Source organism: Oreochromis aureus, linkage group 10, assembly GCF_013358895.1.
Source record: "Oreochromis aureus strain Israel breed Guangdong linkage group 10, ZZ_aureus, whole genome shotgun sequence".
Taxonomy (NCBI): Eukaryota; Metazoa; Chordata; class Actinopteri; order Cichliformes; family Cichlidae; genus Oreochromis; species Oreochromis aureus.
In genome coordinates, this window is record NC_052951.1 from 20967493 (window position 1) to 20988635 (window position 21143).

Consider the following 21143-nt stretch of genomic DNA (forward strand, 5'->3'; position numbering starts at 1 on the left):
TTAGTTTGGAAAGTGATTTTAGACACTTGTGATTCTTCTTTGGGGACAGACAAAATCTACGTGTCCAAACCAGCCTCCCCTCTCTGACTTTGTCTCCAAATTTTAACTCTGCAACGATCAATAATCGCACAGTGTCAAAGTATATCATGCACTGCAAACTTCAAGTACACAGCTTCACAGAATACAGGTAATGCCTTATTATAAAGTGTGTGTAGACATGTGTGATGTTTTATCTAAAAAACAAAAACAAAACTAGCCAAAATAATGGGATTTATTTTCCAACCTAACACATTAAAAGTCAATAAATACAATGCAATAATATACAACAACTTAAATAAGCGCTCGCGAATGAGCTAAAAGGTTTTCCAAGACCTTATGTAAAAATATAAAAAATAAAAATAATGGAAATGATTAACAGTAGATGGAGCTGCAGTTACAATCACTGAAATACATCAAAAGGAAGCATGTTTCACAATTTGTGTTCTTCTTGGGCAGTAGTGAAAACATCAGTTTGATTTTTGATATGCAGAGAGCTGATCGCTGCACCCTGATTAATAGAATGCATATCATCTAAAGTATGTTTTCAAGAGTAACTTTGCCAGCACTTTATACCACCTGTCTTAACAAAAAGGAAAAGCCTTTTATTAAGATGGAGTACTATGTATCTGTGAGGTTGAAGATTTCAAAGAGATATTAAAGTCAAGTTTATTAAACTAAAATCTGTATTCTAAGTAAAAATTTATTTATATAGCACATTTCACAGATAAAAATCACAAAGTGCTTCACAATAAGATCAGACATACAAGTTAAAATTAATTAAAAGCCCGTTTGTATAAAAATGTCTTCAGCTGCTTTTTGAAGGATTCTGAGGTTTTATTTAAAAGGCTAAGCTTGGGTGTAACTGATTAAATACCTCCAGCAAATATTGGGGTTCTTCTCACTGGGAACTGTTGTAAACCCTTCTAATAATCACTGTCATCAAGCAGGAGATGTATCAGTGTAACAAAGTCCCGATAGTTTGGTTCAGGCAAACCTAACCCTGGTTCACGACCTGCTTAGTCAGAAACCTGCTGCACCTCCTCAGATGGAACTTGGGAGCTGGAAGAGGACAAGGGGACGTACAGATCTTCTGGATCGTTCACATCGATGGACACAGAGCAGTCGGTTTGGTCGGTGCTGACAGAGGAGGTGGAGTTCATGCTGTCAGACTGAGAGATGTAGTTGTACTCACGCACAGGGCAGACCTGCTCATTGTAGCTTGCTTTAAAATTCTCTTTCAGACCTCTGGAGAGCTGAAACCAGTCCTTAAAGAAGTGGGGGGAAAATCTTTACATTAATTTGACAAATAAATGCAACAAATTGGATTTTTGAGTCACAATTATGGGTAACTCCTTCCCCAGAACTCTACGCTGAAAAATCATTTGAACACAAGAGTATTTATATTTTTAGCCATTAAGTGGTGCTGTTCTCAGTCTACTGGTTCCCCCTTTTGATCTGGACAATTTAATGACTATTAAACTGTCTGCCAGGACTTCTACAGACATTCAAGGTTCCCAGAAGATGTGAACTAATGCCTTGGTGCTCCTTTCTACTACTACTGAGTGGACTATCATGAATCGTGGCATTATCATTAACAGCAAAGCACTGTGATACCCAATACGGTCTCACACAGCCACTAACATGCATATTTATTACTCTTCATTTTATTCTTTTAGTATCTTAATTAGTTTTCTGGCTTTAGAAATCTAGTAAGAAATCTTGTGTGACTGGGAATTGGAAGGATAAGACAGACCTCTGGATGTTACTAACCTCAATGTCATGAAGAATCGGGGATGGTTTGGGAACTGCAGGGATCAGGATGATTTTGAGCCTGTATGGAAGGTAGGGACACTGTTACTCTCATTTTTTCATAACAAGAATATTTGCATTTACTTTGTTCACGCTAACACCTCAGCACTGTAGCTGAGTGGGGCTGAGCTTTCAGGATCAGGAATCCGAATGTATGATGCAGGAAATCCAGTAAAAGTCAAATTTGCATTCAGAGTTCGTACATGGATTGGTAGCACGCAGAACAAAAAACTCAGGCAAAGAGCAAAGAAAACAGATGACAAGAACTTAAAAGATCAATCAACAAAGAGCAGGCTGGGGCAAAACGCAAGAAGAGGGAAAAGAATGCATTTGGGAAAGCTCGAAACACCAATGTTTGGAAACCCTGGCTACGGTAACAACCTGGAAACAATAAGCAGACTGGATACTTTCCACCAGCAGTGGTTGTAGGGAACCAGTTTGGGACCTAACTGAAGGTAGAGGCTTACAAGTAGCAATGACATGGTGACCCTAACCCTAGTTTTGGTGATTACTCAGTATCCTGAGTAAATTCCACAGAATTTGAGAAAAAAAATCTTGTGCAAACACTTTTTAAGGTCATGAACACAGTGGGCACAATGAAGTATTTGGGTTGCCACCATATGCTGGTTCCAGTTCTAATCTATGGTCACAAAATCGCATGGCACACCTAAACTGGCTTTGTGGCACATCGGTTGGATCTGTGATCTGATCATAGATCAATCATCTGATTTATGGAAGAACCCACCTTTCACGTTGCAGTAACATCACCACCAGCAGCATGAGGGTGATGGCACCCACCACATAGAGGAATGTCATCCACCCAGGCACTGAGTCAGAGTCTGTGAGGAAGAAAAAAGAAGAATATTAATTGTATAAATCTTGTAGCTCTAAATATTAGGCAACGCATTGTTAGGAAGCATAATTTTGAATTTTAACCAAGCATGTTGGGGTCAAACAGTAACTGAAATACATCTAAAGTTCTATACAAACATAAATTTTTATTTCTGAAAAATACAGAAAATATGTCAGCTATACATAAGAAAAAAAAACATCTGCCATGTTTAAGCAGTCATTCAAGTACTTTTTTGGGAAAAAAAACGACATCTTTTCTTCATAACATGTAAAATTTTTAACCTGTGCTGTTGTTGGATCCCCAGAACACAGGTTCACTCCAGTCACTCCAGAAATCAGACGATCCACAGCCTTCATCTATTCTGTTCCGCACTTGCAGCTCATATCGGGAACTGCCCGAGGGCGAGTTGATGCAGTATTTCTGTATCCCGGCGCTAACTTTAGAGAACTGGAAAATCAGATGGAGTTGAGAAAACATTAGAATGGAAGAGAACAAGAAGAGGCAAAAAAGCAATGAATTAAAAAGGATGAAAGAAACTCTTTTCCTACCTCCCACTTATTGTTGTTTGTCCTGAAGCGGACCTCACTCTCCACACAGTGTAGACGAGCGGGAGAAGTGTGGTTCCAGTAAAACCACAAGTTAAAGTCTGATCCATTGAGAACAGTCAGGTTGGTTGGTGGATTTAACTTGACTGAAAAGATACAGACGTGTAATAACATGAACAGACATGCCAGTATACATTATATTTTAAGGCCTCTTTCATGTCAGAATACCCACAATTTTCTTGGAAATTTTTTTTAGATTTAAGCAACAGTGTAAATAAAAAAAATCCCAATAATTACACAAATTTTTCCATCATTATTTTATTTGTTATTTTAAATACAGTTATGTTCCATGCCAGGGTAAATACATACCTCGGTTTTTAAGTCCATGTGTCTCCTTAAAGCTATCATTGCCATGTACCAGCATGGTGTTAAAAGTCAGGAATCTGTCGCCAGACTCACATGGCTGGATACAGCCAATGTTCATGTTGTTCTCTGTCAAATACTGTGGGCAGCTTTTTTTTTCCTTATTGAAGAAACTGTGGAGAAATAATAATAAAAAACAATCACACAAAGTATAGAGCCATATCTACTTTAGTATTCATCATGACCAATGATATGTTCAATGTGTTTTTTTTTATTTGTAAGGGCTTAGCAATTAAATATGTTTAATTGTTAAGTTTATCAGAAAAAGAGAAGAATTTTCATTACATCTTCCACTGAAGCACAACCAGCTTAATTCTAATCTGATGAATTCAGAAGACGTCACTAAGATGTCCCACTGCTGTTATCAGCGGTTACCCACCTACTATAGAAGGTGTAGTTGACCTTTGGTGTCTCCTTCTTATTCCAGGTACAGGAAACATATTTCAAATTGATAACCAAGCAATCCACATCTGTTAAAAATATGACCAATTTGAGAAAATGATTTTCAAAAACGGATGAAGGTTAGACATATAAAATCTACATAACGGTACAGTCATACACCCATGACCTTAAACTGACTTTAATTAATTTAGATAGCAATTATTTATATATCAATGTACAACAACTCAGGTCCTTTCTCAGGTCCTCGGGTCCTTTCTTCTTAACTGATTCGCTGTTTTAAGGAAGCTGATTAAATACGTATTGAATGCTACCCGCGCGGGAGATAATATATGTAGATCTGCCAAAAACAGACTCACTGACTATTCAGACACTTGTACTCAACCTAAAAATATAAACTGTCATCAGTAAACTATAATTTTTAATAACTTGGATCTTGTTTAATTGATCTTACCAGGAGCTTCTATGGCAAACACAGGTCCGATCAGACAGAGAAGTAGAAGCAGTCTCGTCGGCTTCATGGCGCACTAAAACAGGATGTTAAGAGTACTTTTGCAGCTTCACAACTCTGACTGTTGCTGTTTTTCTGACGTAACTGAGCCGACTGTTGCGGTGTTGTTTCTCATCAGTTCCTGTAGTTAGACCAAACACTGTGATGATTTATCACTTCCTTGTAACATAATTAAAGTTGACCTCAGAAAAAGCCTTTGTGGACCTGGAACAACAGTATTCAGAAACTAAAATATATTGTAGGCCTGTTGTATGTAACCTACACTTACAAAAAATAAATGAATAAATAAAATAGTAACCTATAATGCAATAATGAAATATGAATCAAGTTTTGGCTATTGTTTGTAATAGCCATGTATCTTAGCCTTTTAACAAAAATAAAGACCAAGTAGCGACAAGACTTGTGTCTTACAAGTATTGTCTGAAAAATGTCCAAACAAAGGCAAAAAAAAAAAAAAAAGTTACTGAACAAAGTTATCTAGTACGTGTCTCAAACTACATGAAAAACACATTTCTGACCGACTCTGTGGTGACATGGTGAATAGATATAAATACAACAGGGCTATATTTACTCATATTCAGAGCGAGGGTGTCAGCATTCCATAGTAAGAGAATTAATCTGAAAACTCTGACTTGGATCTACGGGCTATTTAAGCAGTGCTAATCTGCTTTGCAACACCTGTCAGGCTTTGCTGCGAACGTGGTGCCATGTGTGAATGTGGAAGTGCTGTGAGATAGAATGAGTAAGCCTATGACTTACATCTTTTAAATAATTTAGCCTTTGAAAAAAGTAATAAAAAGAGAGCAACGGTTACTTTTTAAGTGCGGAACTTGAAAGAATTTGCTAAAATGTTAACAGGCCGCACATGTTGTGTTAATATTCCAACCCTCCTCCTTCAACCTCCTAGGACCTGCCGTCCACATATGTGGACATCACATTTTTGGTTATTTTGACCAAAATACTAAATTTTGCTCTACATGGGCCTGATATCCACTTACGAGGACATTATACTGCTACTGTTCTATCAAAATTTTAAATGAATATCCTCATTTGTGGCTCTCATTTTTCTTAAAAACAAAAATAAGGTAAAAAAACAAAATAAAATTGGAAATTCTTTGTTTTTACGTTCATCGGGCCCCAATATGCCCAAATATCAAAGAGAAATTAAAAATGCATGTCGTGGAAGAGTTCGGGTCTTAGGAGGTTAAGTAGGTATAAATTATTGTGACTTTATACCGCTTTAATGTAAATTCACTATAATTTACAAGTTTCTCATTTTTTTAAACGACGCCATTTTTTTTCATGTCTATTGTGCAACCTTCACTCGTTTATGTGTAACTTTGCCCTTCGAAGCTTTTATTTTGAAGAGCCGGAAGTCCCAGTGTTTTGGTAACGGCAAGGAAGGACCTGTCATTTACCCCGGTCCAGCTAATTTCTAATCTAATCAGCTGTTTCCCGGCAAAAAAAGCAGCACTAATTTAACAACAAATGTAACTGTTTGGACACAGAGACAAAATGGGATTCACACGGAGTCGCTTTCTTGGCGGTAAGCCGTCGAAAGCGCCGCTGCTGCTGCCTTTTCTGCTCACAGTCCTGCTCGTCGGGAGCCAAGGGGACGGCGGTGCGATGGACAACGGCGCAACTGAGAGGATAGCAGAGGAAAGCCACCGACAGGACAGTGCCTACCTACTGATATTCATAATGCTCTTGACGCTCACCATACTAACCATATGGCTTTTCAAACACCGCCGATTCAGGTTCCTGCACGAAACAGGGCTTGCCATGATCTATGGTAAGGACACCGAGCTAGCAGTCATATCAGTCAGTTCATTAAACGTAGCTTTAATGCTAGCTGAATAATTTAACAGGTAAATCTCACGTATCTTGGGCAGCATACTTCTAATCAGAGTGATATCCCTAATAAAAACTGTTGCAACAGAATACACGATAATGGGTATTGTATTGCAACAATAAACGACAAACAAATGACTAGAGATGGGCCCTATAATTCCTATTTATAGCTATTAAAGTATCCTTTCCTTTCAAAATAATAAAGCGCACTTCTGTAAGAATAATTCTCCCATCAGTATTGGTTGATTCAATAGTTTTAAATGCAATCTCAGCCTAATTTCCTCCTCAAATAATAGTTAACTTCAAATCCTGTGCTGCCTGTTCTGATTTCACTTGCTCTTTTCTCTTTTTCCACTTTCCCAAAGGACTGCTGGTGGGTGTGATCCTGCGGTTTGGCATCCACGCCCCCCAAAGCATGAGCGACGTGATTCTCGGCTGTGCCGTTAACGGCAGTCCTGCCACTCTCTTGGTCAATGTCAGCGGACGGTTCTATGAGTACACTCTGAAGGGGGAAGTCGGACAGGGCAAAGGTCACCAAGTACAGGATGATGAGATGTTGAGAAAGGCAAGGGAACAGATGGTGGAGGGTTGAAGTATTGGCTGTTTAGTGTGCATGTCTCACACTAAGCGAGACATGTATGTCTCATAATGTGATTAAAATGGATGGATGGCAATTAAGTGCCTAACTAACCTACATCTTACTGCTTTCCTCAGGTGACCTTTGACCCAGAGGTGTTTTTCAACATTTTGCTGCCTCCCATTATTTTCCATGCGGGTTACAGTCTGAAAAGGGTAAGAGTGTCAAAAGGTTTTATATAAAGATTTATATAAGTATCTGTTATTAAATATATAGCTGTAAGGGTTTATAGTTTTTTTTTAATGTTTTCTTTTTAAGATTATTCATTTGTTCGTAGCCTCTTTCTTAAAATAAACACCCGCTCTCTGTCTTTCTCAGAGACACTTTTTCAGAAACATCGGTTCCATCCTCGCCTATGCTTTCATCGGAACAGTTATATCCTGCTTTGTTATCGGGTAAGTGAAGTAAAAATCTCTGAAATTAGTTCAGAATAGTGCAGAAAATCTTAAGCCATGCAATGATAATATTGACAATAGTAACTTAGATTTATATAGCTGGTTCCAAGGTTTGTGTAGCGGAGGAAAAGGTCAGATAAATACTGGGAAGCAAGAGCATGTAGGCAAGGAGGTAGATCTTTTAGGAAATATGGGACTTTCCCAGGAGCCGGTGTGGGTGATGTGTTACTGGGACTTTGTACAAGTAAGAACTCTAGGAGCTGAGTTCTGAAGATACAGTAGTCCAGGCGGGAGGTGATGAAAGCATGAAAGGGTTTTAGCTGCAAAGTCTGAGAGTACTGGCCACAGTCTGGAGATGTTCTTCAGGTGGTAGATGGCAAATTCAGAGATGGATTTAATATATGATGTGAATGTGAGGGTGGAGTCCAGGATGACATCCAGGTTGCAGACCTCTGAAGATGGTGAGGATGAGATAGAGTATCCACACACCCACGGTACATACCACACTGCAGACCTTGCATTCCTACATGTGATCAGATTGTTGCTGAATAGCAGTGGTTTGAGTGTTTGTTTTTTCTCTCCTAGGCTGATCATGTATGGCTTTGTGTCCTTCATGAAAGTCGTGGGGCAGCTTGGTGGAGATTTTTACTTTACTGATTGCCTCTTCTTTGGGGCCATCGTTTCAGCAACAGACCCTGGTAGGTACCCACATCCAAAATTAACAGAGAAGATAAGCATCTGATGCTGTTTTGGACTGCATGTAATAAAATCACTTCTTTTGCACGCTGCTGTTGAAGAAGCGTGGAAGCGTTCCTGTTATTATTTCGATGTTTTATACTCTTTATTTTCTGTGTCTCAGTGACAGTCCTCGCCATCTTCAATGAGCTAAAGGTAGACGTGGACCTCTACGCTTTGCTGTTTGGGGAAAGCGTCCTCAACGATGCCGTCGCCATCGTCCTCTCCTCGTACGTATTACTGATGCACTGAAGCATCGGTGCCACATTAACGAACAATTTTTAATGGCCGTCACAAAACAATAAGTGCTTTTTAAGAGTTATTAGTTGATATAATTGGTGCAATGTTTCTTTCTGAAGCTGTAGCAGTTTAGGCTCAATCATGTGGGGCTTTTTGCTAAAGTAATTACATTTTGGTGAACAATTCAGCTCAAACTGTTGGAACCTGAGTTAAATCTGAGTTAAATTAATTTTTATGCAGAAGAAAAACTGTTAATTTTGTGTTTGATTCCTTCAGTTGGGCTCCAAAAATAGTGCCAATTTTTTCATATTCATTACACACAGAAAGAACAGTTACATTTGTAATTATAATTTCTAGTTCTTTTCTAATTAGTCCCATAAAACCTGTGCTTGAATGGAGCTAACTGTGGCAGAAATGGCTTTTTTGTATTGTACACGCATTAATCATACTAACATCAATCCCTGTCATTTCACTGCTTACCTGTCTCCACCCATCTGTGTCATGCATCGCCTTGCCCGTACGTACGTATGTATGTAGTGTTCTCCTCCGCTTCGAAAAGCTGGGTAGGCATGGTGCTGGAGCTGTGCGCTCCGCAGGAAACGAGAGCTCACTGTTACCTGAGGTGGCCGAGGAATGGCTGGGAGAAAACCAGACAGTGACTCCTCGGTGGGTGGGCTGGTCAGGGGGACTGCGTGGTTTTTGCTTTTGTTAATATTTTAGAACCTCAAACCTTAGAAGGTACGCTTTAGGATCATCCTTCATCACCCTCCCTTTCACTCCTGAGACGCTGCAGCCCTTTCATATCCATTCCTACTTTTATTTTTGATTTTTAGATCACCCACCATTTATAGAATCACCAGGAAACCCTTTATTCTTCTGAAGTTTTTAGTCATTTAGGCTCATTAAAGGTTATTGCTGCATATTAACCTGATAGAGTTCAAATGAAGCATGCAAGACCTTTTATTTTTCCATTTATGACTGTAAAACCCAACTCCACATATTTGAAGTCTTTGCAGATATGTCCAAATCATAACCAAGTTCATCTGAATTAAATCGGATGAGACTGGTAAGAGAAGCCATTCTTGGAGTTGGGTTGCTGCATTTGTGATTTCATTCCTGACGCTATTTTGTGAGCATGTGTTTGACCAGCTTCCCTTTTCTTAGTAAGGCCTCTTTTGTAGTAAAGCCCCACTTCCTTTTTTCTTCTAAATGGTTTTGCGTGCATGCTCTCTGTCTTCCCTGCAGCTCCATTGTGGCGTACCAGCCTGCAGGCGACAACAGCCACAGCTTTGAGGCCATGGCCATGTTGAAGTCCTTCGGCGTCTTTCTGGGCGTCTTCAGCGGATCTTTTGCTCTCGGTGTTGTTACAGGAGTTGTGACCGCCCTCATATCCTTTCACTTGTTTCTTACCATGACATATTTTACATTTACATTCACAGGTGTGGGCAAGAGGTAAATGAATAACGATACAGTTTCTCCCTTTTTCCAGTGTATTAAAGTTGCCACGCCTCCTTGTTTGGTCCCTTAACTTTCCGTCACGTCACCAAGTTCACTAAGCTGCGGGACTTCCCCTTATTGGAGACGGCGCTCTTTTTCCTGATGTCCTGGAGCACCTTTCTCTTGGCGGAGGCCTGCGGGTTCACAGGTAGACCTGCAACAAAGTCTCTCTCATGCAGTTGTAACAACACTGCCTTCCGTATTTGATTAGCAGCTGCAGCAGTGTGGGAGATAGTGGTTTCACCTTGTGAGTCTGTGCGTGTGTATGTGTGCAGTCTTGGTGACACATGCTTTCACTGGAAACTACCCCGAAGGAGTCATTTAAGTGCTCTGTGGAGGCATAGAGTCTGTGTCAGCTTATCTGTGTGTTTCTTAGGTATTTCTCTGTGTAGTATTTTGCAAAGATAGGTCAGGTCTGATAACTCATTGGTCTTCACGAGAAGACATCTGATATCCATCTTTTGTTAGTCTGAAGCTTCATTTAACACAGTTGTTGGTCTACTAAGTAAAACTGACTCATTCACACCAAAAGGTTATAAATATCTGTTTGGACATTAATAATAACATTTAGAAGTTTTATTCTCCTAAACAGGAAGATTTAGATAAGGACACAGGCTTTGTTTAGCTTCTCATGGTGCCAGTTATCCAGTGTCTCACTGAAGAATTCATTTTTGTCCCGTCAAATGACAAAACAGCAGCAACAACAATGTTTATTTAGTCTGTCTCTCAGTAGTTTCCTACCCGTCTGTGCTGACTGTGGCTCTCAGCTCAGTTCTCTGGATAGTGAGTAAAAATAAATATATACAGTAAGTAAAATAAATGCCCAATTTTCTAAAACTGTAAGTTACTGCGTACAGTTTGTGGGCTTAAGATACAATTACTGTGTTTCTGATGATGTAGAAACATGTCAACAAATATACGATATACACACACACACACACACACACACACACACACAGTGCTTGGTAATCGTTGGATTTTCATCTCTGGGTTTGACTGACAATAGCAGAACCGCAGAATCTCACCAAGCTCAAACCAAGATTATCAACCTACCGACTGCTGATGTGGGTTGACTGTGTGTTCTTTCAGGTGTTGTTGCTGTGCTGTTCTGTGGGATCACTCAGGCCCACTACACCTACAACAATCTCTCACCAGACTCTCAAGACAGGACCAAACAGGTGAAATGCAGTATAACTTATACATTGTGCTCGATCCCATTGTTTTTAATTAATTTTCAAGCAGCAGTTGTTGCTGCGCAATTGCATTAAAAGATCTGGTTTGCAAAGAATTAAATCTGTGAAATATCTTGAAAGGAAAAACTTGGAAGGAAGGATGACTCACAGCTTCTCTGCTTCTTGGGCATTAGTGCAAGCTTGGTTATACTTTTTGCCAAATTTGCAGAAAGTTCTGAGAAATCCACGAGCTGCTATCATTTATTCACAGAAACAGTGAGCTGATGGAGCTGATGTGGCTGACTGCTGCGTGTCCTACAAACTCAAAGCTCTGTGTCTTCTGTTGAAGCTAGGAAGTCACAGAGCTGCACGTACATATCAACTAAATGTTAATAACCAGTGACTACAATCATCAGTATCAGTTCGTGATAATGCAGGATGTTTGTAGATATGAGTTTGTCATACTTATGTGTTTCTGATGAGTTAAAGATGATATGACACGCAAGAAACTTGTGGTCACCTGACTCAAAAGCAGCACTGAGATAGAGAAATGACAAAAAAGTGTCTAAGAGGGCCAGAGGGGCCGATGGCGCGATATGGCAGCCTCGCCTCTGTCAGTCTGCCCCAGGGCAGCTGTGGCTACAACTGTAGCTTGCCTTCACCGGTGTATGAATGTGAGAGTGAATGAATAGTGGTATTGTAAAGCGCTTTGAGGGGTCCCGAAAAGCGCTATATAAATGCAATCCATTATTATTATTATTATTGTTATTATTATAAGAAGCAAATGTGGGAAATGGCTTTCAAGTGTCTGAAAACCAGCTTAAAATATTTACGTCTGCACTCCAGGCCGCTTTGAAATGTTTAGTTTGCGCTGGTAAGGCACAGCTTTTACTTTGAAGGTCTCTTCTAATGACCGCACGGCCAGCAGCTGCAAAGTATTTGCAGAAAATCGGCATCTTCCATGTAAACTACAGTGCACTGCGCCAATCTGACCAGAGCGAGCATAACGAGGTTTTTGGTGCCAACAGCCTCCATTAATCATTCGCCAACTGGACAGTGAATACATATTTTCCCTAGTGACTAAAGATTGCCAGTGGGTCACCAACCAACCTATAGTCCTGTGTGACTGAGGCCTAGGGGAAGAAATGTCCAAAACATCAGATGATTCACAACTACATGCACACTCCTGGTCGCATGCACAGTAAAAGTTCATTAAAAGCTGACCCTTCATTGTAGTGTGCGAGCTCCTCCCCCCTGTTTATGAGGGGGAGGAGATAGGACTCTGTAATACAGGTTATTGATTTTCACTGCATTCTGTCACTGTCAAACATGTTTTGTTGGTGTAGTGGTTAACATGTTTGATTGGCAAGCCCCTGTAGAATAGGCGCATCAAGTGTAGCTTCATAAGAAAATGTGACAAACATTTTTTAAATGACCTCTCCCGAACTCTGGGTCTTCCAGAGTCGTCATTTTATGGTGCGCAAAAATATTTTGGAAGTTTTTAAATGTTTCAAATAGAAGGAAGTGTAAAAACTGGGGAAGTAGCATATATATAAATGAAACTCAATATCCGCTTGTCTCATCCCCTTCAGTTGTTTGAGCTGCTGAACTTCCTGGCAGAGAACTTCATCTTCTCCTACATGGGTCTGACGCTCTTCTCCTTCCAGTCGCACGTCTTCAACCCTCTCTTCATTGTCGGAGCCTTCGTATCCTTTACTCTGCTGGTGGTTAAGGACTCAGTGCCTCTGCGGGGCATCAGGATATATGATGAAAACCCTTTGTTTTATGTGCCTTGAAAAATATTTTGGTGTATATTTATACCATTACAATTGAACTTCTATTTCATGTTTAACCAAGGCCAAAAATAACAATGCAAATCAGCATATCAAAGCTTAGTCACCGCCGAGCTGGTGTTTACGTCTATGTGTGATTATTTTCCATTCCAGTGTTAGAGTTCCTGTGTTGTGTCCTTGACCTTCCTGCGCTGTGTAGGTGGCAGTGTTTCTGGGCAGGGCTGCAAACATCTACCCCCTGTCCTTCCTCCTCAACCTGGGCCGCAAGAACAAGATCGGATACAATTTTCAGCACGTTATGATGTTTGCAGGTACGTCAGTATAAAGCCGTTTATCAGGCTTGGACTCGAACCGAAATACATCGATAAAATCATCGATAAGACAATTAAACAATTAACTGTTTAAAAACATCAGATAATGGCGTGCAGTCTCCTTGTAGACCAACGACACTCGCTCTACAATATGATAATGAAAAGCCCAGTTGTCTGCTTCTACTTTAAATATAACATTATATATAACATTATAAAAAATAGAAGAAAAAGTACAGCAAAGTGCAACTGTCATATATGGACATTCAGCAAAACAACATACCAAATATACTAACTGTCTCTATGTCAGTAATTTAGATTTCTTCCTACTCAGAAAGGACCAAGAAAGAAGTAAAAAGTAAAAATGATTTTGAAACATGCTAAAAATAGAATTCCCCGACATGTTTCTACACTTAAACCTTCAGTTATATATGTCAACAGTTCATTAAGTACACTGAGAAAACTTTCGGAACGGCTCATTAGCATTGCTACATATACCAGCAGCCGGAGAGGCAAAAACACCCACACCATCGCACAGCGCATGAGCTTGCCAGGAAATAACTGAAGTAGTTAAGCCAAGAACAGGATACATTTATTATTAACTTTTATTAAGTTAATAATAAACGGACAAAAGGCACGCTGCCACACTTTAATGGGGAATGCGCACAGGAAGAGACCAGCAAAGAGGAACGTTAAAAAGTTCAGTGACTTGTAGGGCTATTATAGTTAATGTTCATTAGGTGTGGTTTCAGTTAGTGTCAAGGCTGTGATGGTTTGCACATGTGCAGAGGAGCAATGGTGGATATATTGGACAAAGCTATGTTAAAGATGGGGCTTCCAGACTTCAAGACTTAAGAGGAGGGTCACGGATGTAGTGAAGGAGGACATGGAAAGGGTTGATGTGACAGAGGGGGATGCTAGAGATAGGGAGAGGCAAATAGTCCGCTGTGGCAACCCCTAAAAAGAAGGAGGATTTTCCGTTTGTTTCCAGAGTGGGTGTACATGTTTCAGTTTTGATTTTATCATCTAGAAGAATTCAGTTGAAGTTTCATTTTCATTAGTCTGAGTGGGAGTTGTGTATTTTATTAGCATATTGTTGGTGAATGTTAGAAAGAAGTTCGAAGGGTAAACGGCTCACACATTCACAGAGGCTGTAGTTATATACACCAAAGCCTCTTTAGACTTAGTGAAGGTGACAAAGACTGAAACCAAAGGCAACTTTTTTAATACTTGGTCTCAGTTTATTTTTAGTTGACGTCGGTCACCTGCACATCTGGAGCCTGAAATCAACTAACGATCAGCTACACATCACTTAATATGTGGACGGTGCTCTGGTTTTTCCAGTTTTTTCACACTACAGTGGACCTGCTTTGTTTCCCGGAGACTTAACCTAAACCTGACCTCGAACCGTCTTCTCAGAATGACTTGTGTCCTTTGGACTTTCTTTCTTATTTGCGCATATATGCCTATGTATCCACAACATGAGCAATAATTAATAAAACTTTTTCACCCATCCCTGTTTTATTTTTCGTCTCCTCTAGGTCTGCGTGGGGCGATGACCTTTGCACTTTCCATTCGAGACACAGCGACTTACGCCCGTCAGATGATGTTTTCAACCACGCTCCTGATTGTTTTCTTCACTGTGTGGATCTGTGGTGGTGGCACCACACCCATGCTATCTTTCATGAGCATACCGTAAGCCTGCCTCCATGTATCTTACTGTTTGTGCTGCATCACCTCCGCTGAACTTTGTCAAAGTACATGTTTTTGCTTTGGGTTTTTTTTAGGGTGGGTGTGGACTCTGATCAAGACAACACTGTGAGTTGGTGTTGAGTGCCGTATTAATTTGTCTGATGTTGTGATGAAATAAAAATGCACACCTTCTTATTATCACCCTTCTGCTGAACAGAATTCGGGTGCGTTGGATGGGTCACAGCGAAGGAGCACCAAACATGAGAGCGCCTGGCCTTTTAGGATATGGTATAACTTTGACCACAAGTATCCTTTGAACCTGATGTGTTCACCTGTGGCCACCAGAGGGCGCTCTTTACAAACTTCTAGAACATAACAACACAGGAGGTTCAGAGATAGAGTGACGATATATATTTTACTATGTTTTATATTGTGCTTTTCACAAAGGTGTTTTTAAAATGTTAAACCTTTTACTTAAACATTTCAGCTAAAAAATTCTAGTAAACCATAAAATGTGTTTTAAGTTTCACAGTGATGTTGTGAAACAGAAATATTCCTTTACTTGCTGGGGTTGAAAACCTGGTTGAGTCATTATTGTTACAGCTGAACCAGACTGCTTTAACGTGGTTATATTGTGCACTCCTTGACACAAGCTTGTTCACCAGCTACCTGAAACCCCTCCTGACCCACAGCGGTCCGCCTCTCACTGCTACTATGCCTGCATGCTGTGGACCGCTGGCTCGATGCCTCACCAGCCCACAGGCCTATGAGGTTTGGACATGAAAAAGAATTATGAGTTATTCAGATTTACAGGACTGTGTAAAAGTCTTCAGCCACCTCTCATTTATTTAGATTTTCCTTCTAAGGAGCCAGGCTTTCTTGTAACTTTTTTTTTCTTTGAAGTGCTCTTTGAGAAAATAGTTCTCCAGACTTTCTGAAGGCTTCTCAAAGTTTTTCTTTCGACATTGGCTGCTTTTTCACTCCCTTTTTTCCAATGAAGTCCATGTTCCTGACCATTTTCAGAGGAACGTTTTTTGTTGTTGTTGTTTTTTAGTACACTTAAAAATTAGCTATGAATCATTCAAGCATAAGAAACGTACCTAAACTAAGAAAACTTGGCAAAAAAATTTTTTTAAATTGTATCTTTAGGAAGTCTGTCACAAAAAACACTATCTATTCCCTTTTTTTAGTTTAATCTATAGAAAAAGCCATTTGACAGGAATAAACTAGTATTTCTGTGCCATGCCCTTTAAAAAAAATCAGAGGATACTGAAAATTTGAGGATTAAAGAAGAAGTGTTAACTCTAAAAGAAATATCTACAGCAGATGCGTAGTATCTGATAATCATTTCTTAGGAAATAGAAAAGAAATCAATAAAGATCTGACTCAGGACCTGAGACATCCATCTGGACCTTCAGTTGATCATTGAAGGCTCATCAGTAATGGTCTCAGTGGAAGGATGCCTGTCAAGAAGCCCTTCTTAAGGAAGAGTGACAAGGAGAAAAGGCTGAGTTATGCCAATTACACAAGAACTGGACTCGAAATCAGTGGCAACAGCTCTGATGGAGTGAGGAATCCAAGTTTGCAAACTTCTGTTTTAACAATATGTATAGAGGAGGTCGGGAGAGAGGTACAACAGTGAGTGTCTACGGCCGTCTTTAAAGCACGGTGGAGGCTCTGTCATGTTTTGGGGCTACGTTTCAGCCAGTGGTGTTGGGGATCTTATTAAAATTGATGGAATTATGAAAGCAGATCAGATTTTGATCTACTGGCAACAACTTCATTTGTCAGCATCATAATGATCCCAAACGCACTGCCAATGCAGTAAAAACACACAAAACACTTTCAGTCATGGATTGGCATCAACAGAGCCTGGACCTCAACATTACTGAAGCAGTGTGGGATCATGTTGTCCTTCAGGAAGCCTAGAGAAGTGTTCCTAAAGACTATAAAGAAATAACAGGAAAGCTTCCTAGAGTTCAGGCTGTGTTGAAGAATAAAGGTGGTCACACCAAATATTGACTTACTCACTTACTTTACTTCACACACTTTATTTCCATGCATGTTTTCACATGTTTCAGTAAATCGTTGCACCTATTTCCCATTTTCCCAAGAAAATATAAAGAAATAAGGCATGACTCACGACTTTTGCACAGTACTGTACATGCAAACATACTCATACTGATCAAGGATCATTCTTGATTTTGATTAAGTTTCATGTAGAAGCATTCATGGCCGTCTCTTCTCTCCCCACTCACCAGAATGAAGGTCAGCTCCATGACGACGACTCTGACTTCATCCTGAATGATGCCAGCGTGAGCTCCATGTATGCCGACGTCACCGTCAGCACTGACGCGTCCGGATCCCGCACCGTCAACCCCAAGCGCTCCTCCACCACCCGCGCCGGGGGTGGTGTAGGTTCTTTCGATGAAGGTCTGGATCACGAGCTCTCTGTGGCAGAACACGAAGTGGCGATCCGGGGAACGCGGCTGGTCTTGCCCATGGATGACCCCGTGGAGGCCCCGACTACCGTCACCCTGCCTCCGCCACCCTCCCCGCCGCGCTCTGAACCTCACAGGCACAGACTGTAAGAAAGCTGCCGCTCTGAGGACGCAGTTTGTTGTTTCCAACTTAAAAAAAACAAAACACACACCATACATACAACTGATCAAAATAATGACATATTTAAAAAAACAAACAAATATAAATTCATCGGGATTTTCAATCAGAAAGCACAGATTGATTTTCTCACCACCAATCTATCTAACATGCAGTTTTAAAATTGTTTGAGCTTGATTTAAGTCGGGATAACTGTGACACTGAATGTGACGTGAGGTACTTTTAAATCAAGAGCTTCTCGATTTTATAGATTACATTTCACCCCGAATGTGGAGGCTTCATTTGCTCCTGTGTTTGTGCCACACTGGTGATATGGTAGCGCTCTCTAAACCTAGCTGTATACACAGTTCACATTTTTCTCTGTGGCAAGAGCTTCTGCATTCGCCCAGCTCCCTTTGTGTGTTTCTACCTGAAGATAAGCACCACGCATAACACCGAAGGGCGTTAAAGCCCATCTACACTACAGTTTGGTAACTAATCCCACTAACATATCCACAGACTGGCTCACTTTAACACTAGTTATTGTTCCCAGAGTTCATCAGCAGTTCAAGGATGTGATTAGGAGATTATCAAAGGAGGAAGCAAACAAAGACCTGAGCAGAACAAACAGGCAGGTACTGATTAAAGAGAACAAACTGCATCCACACCAGTGCAGGAGCATCTCCACCATCTTAGATTTTAGCACTGCCTCTAAATCAGTCTGTTTACGCTTTGATTTATTTATGTAACATTGATTTATTTAACAAAATGATTTATTTATATACTGATTCATTTAGTTTATTTATTATCTATTTATTTGTATTTTTTGTGTGAGATTTCTTTTTGGTGAAAGGCTCCTATTACGACTTTTTTCCGAGGGGTGGGGGGGCGGAATAAAAGCGCTACAGATTTCTTCACAGGTGGAGGCGATTATTCATTCCTGGACTGTATGCATGTTTAAAAAAATGTCTCCTTTCTGTACTGTAGCAGAAACTGTAACTTTATATTTGGAAACTAGAGCTTCCCTGTGTGTGTATTTTACATTTGTGTGTATGTGCATGAGTGAGTGTGCGCACGTGTGTGTGTGTGGCAGTCTGGCCAAGTATACTGATGTGGTTATTAGGGCTAATATTAGTTTATTTCTGGATTTTCTGCCTCCATCTGGTTGAGTCGTTAAAAAAAAACAAGCTTCTATGTGTTTGTGATGTCTCATCAAAGAATACTGACAGCTGGCTGAACTGTTATGAATTAAAGTGCCTATTCAGAAACTCATTTACTTAATGTAGATTTGTACATATTTTGATTTGCTAACATGCAGTAAGAAGTTTTTTTTTTTTTTTTTTTTTGTATGATGTAAAATCTTTTCGACTGATTAGGCCATTCATTGACTTCCTGTGGTGTAACTCGGTACATTCGGTCCTGAAGAGCCCAAAAGAGTGCAAATTATATAATAAATAATGTTGTGCTTGCATTAATGGATAGAAACACACGTATTTTTCAAACGTAGGCATTCTGTGATCAAAGTTCCTATGTGAAATTTATCAAAACGCTTATGTGACATGTGAAAATGAAGTAACAGTGAGCGGATTCTGAATGTTGAGGGGAAGTTACTCGAGCTCCCGGATGATGGTGTTCCCTTATTTGGGAACCAGGCTCATCAAATATGTTCTGGCCTCACTGGGAGATGTCTCCTCAGATAATCCACACCCTTGTTTGTGCTCACCAGGCCCGTCTCACATAGCTACAACTATTTTGATGCCTAAAGAGAAAGTCGGTCAAAATTAGACCTCTTAAAAAAAATACATGGGTTTTAATTGTGCCGAGCTCCAAACGTGTTGTCTTTTTGATCTTCGAGCAGTATTGAGGTTTGAGATTCTTACACAAATGTGGACATGCACCTCTCTGAATATTTGAAATATAAAAATTTGCTTGTGGAAACTGTGTATGTGATTGTTACACCTGCAATAGGTTGATAAGTGGATGTTTTAAAAATGTTGGAGATCATCATTTCAGATGAAATTAATTTTTTCCCTGTTTAGTCCTAAAGTTATTAACAGTGTGTTTTCAGTCTGACAACTTGTGAGTTCTACTGAAAGTAAATAAAAATACTTTTAGTGATATTAAATGGAATGGATTTTTCTGTTTACACACACACACACACACACACACACACACACACACACACACACACACACACACACACACACACAGTCATGTGAAAAAGTTTTCACATGACTGTGTGCAGTCCTGTTACTGAATCACGGTCTGTACTTAGAACCACCTTTAGCACCAATAACTGAAGAAGTAATTGTTATCATTCTCTCACGTCACTGTGGAGGAATTCTGACTCGCTCTTCTTTACAACGGTGCTTCAGTTCATTGGGATTTTTGGGAGTGTTCATTTATGCACAGCTCTCTTTATGCATAGCATTTCAATCAGGTGGAGGTCTGGGCTTTGACTCGGCCATTCCAGCCCCGAATCTTTTCTTTTCCAATCATTTTGCTGTAGATTTGTTGGTGAGCTTGGATCTTCTTCCTATTGCGTGACCCAGTTTGGCCCAAGCTTTAGCTGTCAGACAGATGGCCTCACATCTGGCATACAGAGGAGTTCATTGTGGAGCTCAAGGTGCTAGAGCACAGATTGTCACCCCTGAACTTCATAGCTGGTATGCGGTGGTTGTGCTGATATGCTGTGATATGAACCTTGCGGTCAAACACCACCACACTGGTCTTGTCTCTCTAAAGGACATTGTTATAAAAGTCTTGGTTTGTTCAGATGCAGTTTTACAAACCCTTCTTTTCAGAGAGAAGAAGCTTTCTCTCTGCTTTCCAAGTAAGTCATACCTCTTTTTCTAATTGTGCTGTCTTGAACTTTAACATGTAACTAAGGCCTGCAGACTCTGAGATTTAGCACCTGGGTTTTCTGCAGTTTCACAGAGTATTGCACAGTCTGATGTTGGGGGGAATTTGCTGGGATTTCCACTCCTGGGCCGATTGTGGCAGTGTCTGAACACACACCTGAATACAACAGACCTGCAAAGTGCCAAAATTTCTTTTTTTATAGAGGTGCACACACTCTCCGATTATGATTTAACCAAGTGCATCTAATTAGCAGTACCTGGCTGCTACTTACTTTTGACATTTCTATGGAAGCATCAAGGCTGTGCTTGGTTTTTCACAGCATTTCTGTTCACATGACTGATGTACACTATATATGTGCATGTAGCAAGTTTTATATTCTCAATCCTCAGCTATATGAAGAGCAGGATGGGACACCAACTATGTGTATATATATATATATATATATATATATATATATATATATATATATATATATATATAGATATAGATATGTATATATATATATATATATATATAGATATAGATATATATATATACATATGTATATATATATATAGGTATATGTATATTTATATATTTAAAATTGCAGTAAGCATCTTCATAAGTGATTAAGTGTAGCTTGCACGAAGTCCTTAAAGGACAAATAAAAATGAGATGATTGAGAAATTTTTATCCTTTTGATCTTTACAGTGTGTTTAGATTATGTTTATAGAGCTGAAACCAAGTTTTTGTGTGTATTGCAAAATGTATGTAGCGTTGCCATGTAACTCTCACTTATCACTGT

The 21143-nt window shown here is 39.8% G+C and overlaps 2 protein-coding genes across 2 annotated transcripts; one reads left to right on the top strand and one right to left on the bottom strand.

Moving 5' to 3' along the window:
* Positions 1 to 253: 253 nt before the first annotated feature.
* LOC116319720 (cytokine receptor common subunit gamma-like) lies at positions 254 to 4673 on the bottom strand. The gene is made up of 8 exons (XM_039618280.1): positions 4523 to 4673; positions 4049 to 4139; positions 3616 to 3782; positions 3250 to 3392; positions 2983 to 3148; positions 2594 to 2687; positions 1810 to 1870; positions 254 to 1304 (listed from the first exon to the last, which is right to left on the bottom strand). The coding sequence occupies exons 1-8, from the start codon at positions 4587 to 4589 to the stop codon at positions 1056 to 1058; spliced, it is 1038 nt and encodes a 345-aa protein (XP_039474214.1). The 5' UTR covers positions 4590 to 4673; the 3' UTR covers positions 254 to 1055.
* Positions 4674 to 5956: 1283 nt separating this feature from the next.
* On the top strand, positions 5957 to 19622 carry LOC116319688 (sodium/hydrogen exchanger 6-like). Its single transcript, XM_031739097.2, has 16 exons — positions 5957 to 6371; positions 6796 to 6995; positions 7145 to 7222; positions 7386 to 7462; positions 8048 to 8160; positions 8322 to 8427; positions 9683 to 9824; positions 9977 to 10082; positions 11024 to 11112; positions 12699 to 12812; positions 13099 to 13210; positions 14749 to 14902; positions 14995 to 15025; positions 15117 to 15205; positions 15565 to 15670; positions 17161 to 19622. Exons 1-16 carry the CDS (start codon positions 6095 to 6097, stop codon positions 17488 to 17490), a joined length of 2124 nt encoding a protein of 707 aa, XP_031594957.1. The 5' UTR covers positions 5957 to 6094; the 3' UTR covers positions 17491 to 19622.
* The last annotated feature ends 1521 nt before the right edge of the window (positions 19623 to 21143 follow it).